Here is a 12,099-nt window from a genome sequence, read left to right on the forward strand (position 1 = left end):
CCTGAGGCATAAGGGAGCGGTCGACAAAGGCATTCCCTGTCGACCGATTCATGTTTTGACTGCCGCGCTGTGCCGACGATCAGCTGAGCCGGCACAACGCAATGGCCACTTTTATTTTAATGAAGTGGGGGATATTTAAATCCCTGCTTCATTGACTATCTCAGGTAGTCTAATTTACATGCCTCTGGCGGCAGAGGCATGTAGTCTAGACATACCCTGGGAGTCAGAAAAACTGCTTTGACTAGTTTTCACTTTTGCTTGCCGACAGCACTTTTGTCGCCAAACCTTTCCAGTATAGACATATTCTGATGTGACTGCTAAGACTTGGATACTGAGGAAAGATTTGATGGAGAAGGTAGGGGCCTTATAGACCAGGTTTTGGAGGGTATTCCATACATATAGGCAATGTGGAAGAAGGCACGAGGAACTGACTATAGGCAGAATAGAAATGCATTGCTGGCACAGTTGTGAATGGTCTTGAGGATCATGACAAGAAGCTTGTACTGCATGGGAGAGACAGTGAGGAATATGAAAAATAGGGTGATGTGGTCTAAATAACTATCAGAAAAAAATCTTAGCATCTATATTTTGTATGTGTTGAAGGGAAGCTATGTCAGAAGGCAAGGAGGTTTCAGCAATCATTTGACAGATAATAAGAGCAAGTATGAGAATACTGATTGTCTGGACCTATTAAATGCCCTTTTTTCCAGAAGTTCCATCCCAAAATGTTATAATTATTTACCTCATTGAGCTCCTGAATTGGCCAAGACTGTATGATACAGCCTGTGGAAGGATTGTTTCTGAAGTATGATTAAAAGATTTAGGAACTCCCTGGTTTTCACAATACCTTTAAGTATGAGAAATTGATGATCCTCAGCATCTACATTATTGGCCACCTTCACTTACTCTTACGACTACATCAGGATTGCTATATTTTGATCAATCTTTTGTGAGATTGTTTCAAATTGAAAACATATTAGTATTATATACAACTAATGCTACCAACAGCTGCCATGACAGTAATAAGTTTTATTGAAAATACTGATGCACTATAAAGAGTGACACATTAAAAGATAGGGTGGGACTGATTTTCCTTGTTCCCCACTCATATTGCTATAACACAATATTATGTGCATTACTGGCAATATCTTTAACATTTCAGTATATGCTCTGATAATTCATGCATCTGTTTCTTCTTGGCAGGGAACTAATTTTCATGTTCATAATTATTTGACTGCAAATTTTATTTTTTTGCCTAAAAGCAGTAAAGAAATATTTTTTAAAAGATGGTGGTTATAACAAGACAACACAAAATTTAACATAGTTTTTGTAATTTAACAGTAGTACATCCGTGGGGAGTTGGCTGATGCATTCGCTGAACCTTCCAAAGATTCAATCAGTGCAAATACTCTAGTAGTACAATTGCTTCATTGTTGAGAAGAATCCATTGACTATTAAAACTAATTTTCAGTCCTTTACCAGGTGCCGCAGAAAACAGCTCATAATGATGCAGCTTTTTCCTCTTCTGTTCTATTCTATTTTGCAACCTTGCTCTCATACAAAGGTGCTGCTTTTGTTCCTTGTGAAATTCAGCCTTGCTCAACTGGACACTGTTCATCCCCCCAGAACAACTTCCTGAAAAAGTCTCATGTAGAGACCTTCATGCATCTCCATGAATGCATGATATAAGACATAATGATGCCATTGTTGACCACAGATACCTGTCAGAACAAAGCCCTGAAAGAGACCTCAGATAAAACCAAGGATAAATCCAGTACAGGCACGACTGCAAATCCCTATACTTGTATTGACGAGCAGTCACCCAGGAGACCAGTCCCATTGAGTTTGACGGGCTACATCTGTGAGTAGCTTGTCACTAATATGAGCTCAAAATTTAGCATTCTGTATTTCAAAAACCAATAGTACTAACTTAAAGTCAATAAACGACATATAGAGGGCAGGATAAAGAACTTTAGCCAATCACTTTCCTGAAATATAAAGTGTTATAATAATCTTCTAAATATCACTTAAATGGTGATTCTTATTCACACTATATTGCTCCAGTTTTATATTATCACAGGTGTTGTTACTGTACAAAAATCCAAAGAGTTGTTGCAGCAAAACAGTAATAATATAACACTAAAGAGGACCCCATTATGGATCCAGTTCTAGGTTCAATTATCTCTCCATGTTCACTCAGATCATTTCCTTGATTTTTTTAAAGCTTTTACTCTGCTGTTATGTGTGTCTTCGCTCAACCAACATCACTCAGAAAGCATGAGAGTCCATTAGTATACAGTCACATGGAGAAAAGGTTCTAATCTTCCATTATATCCTTTTAATCAGGCAGTGCTGAAAACAGCTCATAATCATGAATGACTTTTTTCCTCTGTTATATTTTGCCAGATTATTCTGTCAAAACTACCAAGTATTGTTGCTCTCCTTCAAGAAATTTAACTATGTTGGCCTAGGCATACGGTTGTAATACCATCTCAACATACATATATAGATATTTGGGGGAAGGGTTGCGATATTTTATGGAGTCAACTGTGTGAAGGTTCAGAATTGGACAGAAGCCAGGCTTTGGTTTAAAGAAAAGATGCAACTACACGATCAATATTAAACAGAACAATGATCAAACTCTCTAGCCTGGATCCACAAAGTGACTTAGGTACCTCATTCCCAATCTGAGGTGCTTAAGTCCCATTTTTAGGCAGCACTATGATTCTCAATAGTCCTGGCTGGCTGCCACCTAATTCCATAAGTGCCCTAGGTCCCCTAGGCAGCTCCACTCCTAATTCTGAGTATCTGATTCTTGCATCACTCTGGACGCTGTCCCCTAAGCCCTAAAAAGATCCATGATACAAGAAAAAGTAAGTATCAGAGGGGTAGCTATGTATCTGCAAAAGCGATGAGGAGTCCTGTGGCACCTTATAGACTAACAGATTTATTGTAGCATAAGCTTTCATGGACAAAGACCCACTTCATCAGATGCAACTTTCAGAGAAGATAGTGCTCCTCCACTGAACTTGGGTGCAGGGTCCTATACAGTAGGCATGCTCAGAGGCCACCAAACTCCACATAAAATAAATGGAGTAGAAGAGTGTGTGGAACACCACACTCAAAATCTTGTGGTTAGCATACTCACCTGAGGATGCTCAAAACCCCAGGTTCAACTCCTTACCTTGCCTGATCAAAAGGGATTTAAACAGGAATTTGTCACCTCTGGTAAGTGTTCTAGCTGCTAAGCTACAAAGTGATTTCAACTCTTTTTCTGAACCATTTACAATTTAATTGTTCAATTATTTAATTAAACAGAAAGAACTTCAATAGGATAGACTGAGGGATCTTCAGATCAGAATATCACGTAACCCAGTAGATTATCTTAAAAAACAACAAATGGTCTGGTAGCACTTGATAGACTAACAAAACATGTAGATGGTATCATGAGCTTTTGTGGGCACAACCCACTTCTTCAGATGACTCCGCTCATGATACCATCTACATGTCTTGTTAGTCTATCAAGTGCTACCAGACCATTTGTTGTTTTTTAAGTTTATCCTGTACAGACTAACTCGGCTACCCCCTGAAGCCAGTGGATTATGACACTCCCCTGAAAGATGACCAATCCTTGTTCATCAGATGAAAGGAAAACTGAAATTGGGGAACCCTAAGCAAAATATCATCCGATAATCAACTAATCCCTCGACTAGTCACTCCCCCCGCCCCATGCTGCCTCTATCAGAGGCAGCAAGGGGGGGAGCAGGGGCCAGTGCTGGGGAGAAAGCGGTAGAAGGGACCAGGTGTAAGCTCTTAATACATTTAAAAGGAAGAGGTGCAGTGGGGTTAGCTCTCCACTAGTCAATGGAGATTCCATCAACTAGTCAATTAGTTGATTAAACTAAATTTAACATTGTTACTAACCATTAGGCTAAAGGTTATGAGGGAGACCTTCTGCTGCCTCTTCCCCATCAGAGAGGTTCTGCATGTAGTTAGGTGACCTCTTAGCACATATATCCAAAGGGCCTGGCATGCAAGTTAGGAAGAAGAGCATTTATTCCCTTCAGCTCAGGGATTGCGGACAGAGAAAGGTGCCTTCCCCCTTCCCAGATGTTGGTATTGAATGCTATGAGGGGAATGGGTCTTCAGACATATTCCTCTTGTCAACATCTCTCATTGGTTATCTTCGGCAGCTCCTTTCCTAGTGTGCTGGCTTTTGTGGTCCAGATTTTAGGGTGCCTGTCTCTCTGTCTCTCCCCATGCATTGTACAGAGACCATTGATACCAAACTCTGGCTTTGCAGATCACAATGTTGTTCCTGTGATTGTTTTAGATGCTTAAAAGTTAAAAGCTGCAACGCTCACTGTCACAAGCAATTCCTTTGTGGATCTGGGTTCCAGATCATATGAAACTTTTACAAGTTTTGAAAAGCACTAAGAACGGGAGTAATGCAAAAGGATCTATAATATTGCAAACATGTTGAGGAAACAAAATGAAATTCATCATGGAAAAATGAAACCTTAAAATGTCAACGTCTGGACAAATATAATCCGAAATAAATGGAAGGCTAACTGTGTACTATGATTTACTAAGATTATAATTTGGTAATTCTACCAAAAAAGGTGCAAATTTGAAGTATCTTTGTAAGAACTCACATGAGAAGAATCAGAAAGTAGTATTTATTCCCTATACAGCTCCATTGTCACCACATCTGGAAAATTTCATTCAGATCTTGGCATTTCATTGGAGATTGACAAATTGGAGTGAGTCCAAAGATGTACAAAATGGTGATGGGGTAAAAGGATTTCATTATAAGGAAAGATTTAAAAAGCTAAATATGTATAGCTTGCAATGTGATTACTAACACCTGCCACATCAATTCATAAACATGTGAAGGATGTTAGAACACCAAGAAAATATAAATGTTCAAGAGTGGTCCATGATGATGTAATCTGGAGTAATGAGATAAAATGAAGAAAGGGTAAATTTAGGCTTTCTTTCAGTGAGAGGCATTGATTTGTAGAACAAAATCCTAAAGGAATTGATTATACCATTATTGTTTGGGACTTTTACAACTAGATTCTGCAAAACTCTAACAAATATACAGTGAGAAGTGATACTGCACTTGCAGACTAAAGGACTGGATAATCTAATGGTCTGGATAAACCTTTTTAATCTCTAAATTCTGTGATTCTCTCTCCTGATTCATGCAATGATTCAAACTCATTTTTCCACTCCAAAAAGAGGGAACAGGCAAATATTAAATTTTAACCTTTTTGAAAATGCAATGAAAATTATAAAAAAATCTATAGACAAAGATAAAGTCAGAATTTGCCATCAGATACGCATATACATATAACTGCACATATGCAAATGTGAGAAGCATTTGATCCAAATGTTCAAGTAATTTGTCTCATGTTTAGATTTTTTATTATTTTCTGCCTTATTGTATTTTTATAATGTGTAATAAAATGGTTTAATCTAGCATGTGAGTCAGAAGCAAATATTTCACTCTAAAAAGCAATGAGTTTTATTCTTTAAATTTTCCTATTTGCTAAAAGTGTTATGTAGTTGATTTTACAGTTTAAAATGTACCCTTTTGAAGCAGAAAACATATTCTAAGTTTGCTTCATGGGGGAAAAATTAATCATACTTGTTTTTCATTTTCTGTGTTATGGAGGTAAAAACATGAGATGACACCAGCAGATAAGAACAAATAATTGTTTACAGTTTTCCATGCTGAATATGGCTCCTGCGAGAAACTAACTATAAATATTTCTTGACTTCTAGTGCAAATAATGTATTTAAATGATTTGCTCATCTAAATGAAGACACAGAAAAAGGGAAAAATAAAAGTCCTATTACACAGTGATAAGATCAAGCGATAATACTGCTAATCTAGTAACCTATAAGTGAATTTAACCCTTGCAATAAAACAAAAAAAATGTGCCAGATGGTGTAATACTGTGAAGTACATAAGACAAAATGTCTTCTCTCACTTGGTTGGATGAACAATATTCTCTAGTAAACTCTGAAAGGTTCAGACTGTCCCTAGTCCTAAGGGAAGTTTGCAACACAGGAAAGAAGCTAAAGGAAAGTAGGTCAGTTGCAATCTCAATATGTGGTAGAAATGTACTAGGGCTTGTCTACATTACAGCGGCTACACTCAATCTTCCAAGGTTTGAATTAGCAGGTCTAGTGAAGACACGCTAATTCGAGCTGAGAGGGTGCTCCTGTCAGCCCTGGTAGTCCTGCCCCTACGAGGAGTAAGGACAGTTGAAGGGAAAATGTACTCCCCTCGACCTCCCGCTCTGTGGACGGTGCCAAAATGCGATTTAAGATACTTCAACTTCAGTTACATAATTAATGTAATTAACATAGCTGGAGTTGTGTATCTTAATTTGAATTTATCCCCTAGGGTAAACCTAGCCCTAGAGAAGTTCAAATGCAAATGTTAATGCTTTTTAAAATTTTAAAATAGAAATTTCACCAAATTTCTCAGAAAATAATATTTAAGGAATGCAAAATTAATGAATGAGGAAAATGTCCATGGCATAGGAGGCCAGAAAGGATCATGCATCAAACAAGCCACAGAATTGCCCTGAATTAATTCTTCTTTGAACTTCAGCATATCTTTTAGAAAAAATCCATCACACAAAATGACACTGAAAAACAGTCACAGATCTGTAGAGCTCTAGCCTTCCATTCTACAATGTGATTCTGAGGACAGTGTTATGCATATGTGGATTAACACTGACTTCAATATCTTTCCACAGAGAAAGAAGTGTCTGTCAATGTGAACACTGTTGTAGAACAAGGGGCTTAATTAGGAGATTCTCTGGCAAGCTGGAGGTTTCGCACAAGAAGCATAGGCAATCAAACTCATGACTGCCAGGTTTAAAACCAAAGGATTCTACCACTTAAATGAAAGAAGAATTTTCTATCACTGGTATTAGGATCTGTATGATCAATAAATCATCTACTGGAAGGCAGTGGTATATATATACCTTAGTCAGTCATCATAACAAGCCACAAACAGGAGTAACCAAAGAGGTAAATTGCAATGTCTATTTCTAATGTATTAGATATATGAAATAAAACATGGGAATAATTTTCTCATTTCCCTCTGTTTCAAGTGCTCTGCAATAATAAAGAGTTAAATTCTTTAGTTTTTACTTACTTAAGCAGTTATAATTAGTTCAAGTCATTAAAAGGTGAATGAGAAATATAGGACTGGACTTTGAATAGCCTCCAATAACACCCTCGTTATAATGCCCTTCATAATTACAAGGCTTTGGCTATAAAGAACCTGGTCTCTAGATCCCAACTACAGTATTGAAAAGGCTGTAAGGTGGAGTGAGTGGGCAACTGGTCTTGACACAAAGTTTCAGAGGCAGAAAAACGGGGCAGAAAACGAAGCTAACAACAGTAGCAGACAGAAGCATGCAGGGGGACAATATCAGCCCACCTTTACTTGTGCTGGTGTCTGGGCACCCAGAATCTGAAGGCAATGCAGCCTCCAGCAACAGTACAGAAATAAGGATAGCATGGTATCATATTGCAATATAAATTGGAGAAATTAATTATTTTTATAAAACATCAGACTTAAATCAATGTCTTGATTTTTTAACCGAAAATATGTTGATATACTTTTAAATTTTTCATGTTCAACTGGTTTTGAATGTTTTGTTTCACTCTCAAATTTGTGGTGGTTTTTGTACTGTTCTGTAATGAATTAATTCAGAATACAGGATGCATGTCACAAATGTTACTAGTAATAGTAAGTGACCTCCAAAGTGATTTAATTAACTTAAGTCCAGCAGTTTATCATTTGTTTTTGATTATCCTTTCACTATAATGTACTGTTATTTCAGTACAAATGAGGTACCATATGCCCCATCTATCAAAATCAATGGAGAGGCATGGGAGAACGTTGATTATTTTCTCTACCTTGGAAATTATCTTTCATCCAAGACAGATATTGATGTAGAAATTCAACATTGTCTGAACTGTGTGAATGCAGCCTTTGCTCGTTTATGGCACAAGGTTTTTGAAGATCACGACATTCAAACAGACACCAAACTTCTTGTCTATCAAGCTGTCGTTCTCCCAACACTATTGTATGGGTCTGAAACCTGGACAACCTTGAAAGTCCTTGAGAAGTATCACCAACAATGGCTTCCCAAGATCTTGAAGATCAAATGGGAAGACAAGTGCACTAACATCAGTGTTCTGGAAGAGGCAAAGACCACCAGTATAGAGACAATGATCATCCATCAGCAACTTCACTGGGCTGGTCATGTTGTTCAGATGCCAGACCATCGCCTCCCAAAACAGGTCCTGTTTTCTCAGCTGAAAGAAGGATACCACAACATGGGAGGACAATGGAAGCGTTATAAGGACTTGGTAAAGGATAACTTAAGTGCAATATTGATGTTGACACTTGGGAGACCCTTGCCCAGGATCGCTCAAAATGGAGACAAGTCCTATGCAATGCCTCCCTGCATTTTGAATTTGCCCGCTGACAAGCTGAGGAGGAGAAGAGGCGCAGGAGGAAGAAAAGACTGGTTTCTAGTCATGGTCAACAGCCTCCTGCTGTATACAGTAACATCTGTCCTCACTGTAATAGAACTTGTGGTTCAAAGTTCGGCCTTATCAGCCACCTGAGAGTCTACAACTTCCATGGAAGATGATCAGACTTGGCAACAACTGATCACCATTAAAAACTGTTATTTCAGTACATTAAATGTAAAGTGGTAATTTCGTCACTGATGCTTATTCAAAATATTAAATTTCTAAATACAGTAACACTAAATAACACTATCCATTTTAAAAACGAACATAATTTATAATCTCAAATACAATTTTTTCAGATCCTTCTCGCTAAAATTAGGCAAAGGACATCACATTTCTGTAAGCCTTGTATTGTATGCTCCAAATGGTGACTAATTAAAATGTACCTTTAAATAATTCCTTTAGATGCACAAAATAAGTATATGGAATAAACTTTATTATGCTGTTATATCAACAATCAATCAAAACAATATTAATTATTCAGGAACAGTGATTCCTGCAAACAGTAGCATTTTCTACTAATTTAAAAATACCATTTTAAAAACTAACTTACTGCATGCTATAACAAAGGCATGATTAGTAGGTACAGAGAATGAAAAAGTATTACCACAATGGCATATTTTGAATTAATATTATTAATTGAAGCCTGATATTGCAGACTTTACCCAGACAATGGTCTCACCAAAATTCTGTCTGTGTAAATTTTTCAGGTTCATGTATGACTATAGTTACAACAATTACTTATGGAAAACACTGGATACTTTCCCACATTCATTTGAATTTTATCCCTGTCTCCATCATAGGTCGAACTTAAAAAAATACAAGTATTCAAGTATTAAAGCATCAAAATATTATATTTAAAAGCTTAAGTAACAAAACCTAGCTCTGAAGTAATCTGGAATGCTCATTCACATCTCTTTTACTTTTACCTGACAAAAGCAAACATATTAACCTATAGTTTAAGGATACTACTATTTTTTATTTATGATCCAATATGTAACAATACAAATGCATGGGATACAAACCAGGAATTTTTAATAATATTTACTTACTTTGGTAATACCAGAATCTGCACGATAAAAATGCAGAAGAATATGAGACAAGCACAAGTCACATAATACTTGAATGCTGGCAGCGTAGTTGTTCTGTACTGCAGAATAAATTAGAAATTGTTAAAATTACTGTTTCCAATATAGGAAAAATTGCCTATTAGGCTAAGACATTTTAAAGAGGCAGATATACATACAAACTTTTTGGCAAAACTTAATTATTTTATTTATTTTAAGGATTATCCTCCCCACTCACAAAACATGAGATATTTGGAGCCAGACATTGTCATGCAAAACATAAAAGCTTTTGCTCTCTTCCTACACTTTAGAGTGCGCTTTTTCTATAAAAATGAAATATCTATATATTCTATCTACACAAAGAGCACGATTATAATTAAACATCCTAGGGGAGAGAATTAAGCTAACTCTGCAAACTTTCAGTTCCTGGAATGAGAACAAGTTTCTGCCAAATTTCAGCCATAAATAAAAGTAAAGGACGAGAAAGTTAAGTGAAATCACAAATTAATTCAAATTCTTCTACAACTATAGCTAATGGCATAGGTGTTACAACACATTCAACTGTGTTTAGGAGTGACCTAGGAGTAACCCAAGCCCTATAGAATGAACTAGCAATGACACCCACATTCAGGTTGCCTAATACTTTCCATTAAAAAATACCTTACACATTACAAAGACAGCCTCCCCACCTTTTGATATTCATAGTACTCCAGATTAGCCACTTAATTAACTCTTACATAAGCAATTTCCTCCTTCCTTGTCTCTTCCTTGTCCCCTTGCCCTCACCTTCTGTTCTATGTAGCTGATTCATTAGTTTATAATTTGTTTGTTTACTTTTTTCATTGTATCCCTCTGTTATATAATGGTCATGCCAATTCACTTTCAGAATATGATCTGAAGAAGTGGGTCTGGCCCACGAAAGCTCATCACCTAATAAACTATCTTGTTAGTCTTTAAAGTGCTACATGACTAACATGGCTACCTCTGTGATATTAAAAAAGATGTTTGTGATCTTTTTCTGACAGGCTCTCATACGCCCATTGTTTGCAGTAGGTCTTAGAAATTTGGCAGAGTTAGAGTCGGCTAGGGTAAATACTGTGATGTCATTAAATTATATGCATGCAATTCCGTCCTTATCTTTACAAATACCTAATTAGTTTGCCCAAAAACATATTTAAAAATAAGAAAATATTTGTCACAAGAAATGCACGGTTTGCTAGGTTGAAACAGAAATCTCTCAAATCTAAGCCAATAAAGCACTCTAAAAACAAATGATTTAAGCATTAAAATTGTTCAGGGTCTAGGAATTCAGGGGAATATAATTACATCAAAATGGATCAATGAGTAATTTCAAAAGTGCTCAAAAGGCAAACCTTATAAATTATAAGTGGATGAGTTGTGCTTTTTAACTGTAAGAGCACACAGCTGTGCCTTTATACTAAAGGTCAAATTCTGCTCTGAAACACATGCACATAACTCAAAGTGCATGTCTATGAACAGAATTTAGCCCATAATGTGAATCTTAGGATTCTCCCCCCCCCCACACACACACACCCCCCGCAGGCACTCTTGAATTCTGTAGTACATTAAAAACAATTTCTGTCAGATGATGAAATGAACTTTAAAGCATATGCCTGAAGATGTCTGCAGTTGGTTCTGTTGTAGCAGCTGTTGAAGTGGCCTGTAGTATTTTAATGAAACCACTGAAAAATTAAGGCTTCCTGCTGTTATAAACTCACAATACATTTCTGACCCACCTGACACATTGTTTTACTATTTCACTCTTTTATAGGCTTGCAAGAAAATAATGTGGTTGGCTTCTTGAATTACCTAAATTGTTTCTCTCATTAGAATCATAGAAAAGTAGAACTGGAAGGGACCTCGAGAGGTCACTGAGTCCAGCCCCCTGCCCTCACCTCAGGACCAAGCACCGCCTAGATCATCCCTGACAGGTGTCTGTCAAACCTGCGCTTAAATATCTCCAGTGATGGAGATTCCATAACTCCTCTAGGCAATTTATTCTAGTGATTAACTACCCTGACACTGGAATAAATTTCCTAGAGGGGTTGTGGAATCTCCATCACTGGAGATATGTAAGAGCAGGTTAGACAAACACCTGTCAGGGATGATCTAGGCGGTGCTTGGTCCTGCCGTGAGAGCAGGGGACTGGACTCAATGACCTCTCGAAGTCCCTTTCAGTTCTTCTTTTATATGGTTCTTGAGACTAATGAGAGAAACAATTTAAGAAATTCAAGAAGCCAACCACATTATTTTCTTGTAAGCCTGTAAAAAGGGTGAAATAGTAAAACAATGTGTCAGGTGGGTCAGAAATTTATTACTTTGTTTTTTCTTTCAGATCGAGTAGGGCCCAATGTTTCTCTTACTGATGTCAAAGACAAATCTTTCACTGGCTGCAGTGGAAGCAAGAGTGAACCTATATAGACAATAAAAGGCAGTG

At 37.1% G+C, this 12,099-nt stretch overlaps 1 protein-coding gene across 4 annotated transcripts in view; it reads right to left on the reverse strand.

Annotated features, from left to right (window-relative positions):
• Positions 1 to 12,099, reverse strand: part of ADCY2 (adenylate cyclase 2) — a 350,683-nt gene that overhangs the window by 72,794 nt on the left and 265,790 nt on the right. For all 4 annotated transcript variants that reach the window (XM_075921497.2, XM_014573081.4, XM_075921498.2 and 1 more), the window contains one exon: positions 9,627 to 9,724. In XM_075921497.2, coding sequence (XP_075777612.2) covers positions 9,627 to 9,724 — 98 coding nt within the window. The remainder of the gene's footprint in view (positions 1 to 9,626; positions 9,725 to 12,099) is intronic.

This window comes from Pelodiscus sinensis, chromosome 2 (genome assembly GCF_052426305.1).
Source record: "Pelodiscus sinensis isolate ZL-2025 chromosome 2, ASM5242630v1, whole genome shotgun sequence".
NCBI lineage: Eukaryota > Metazoa > Chordata > Testudines > Trionychidae > Pelodiscus > Pelodiscus sinensis.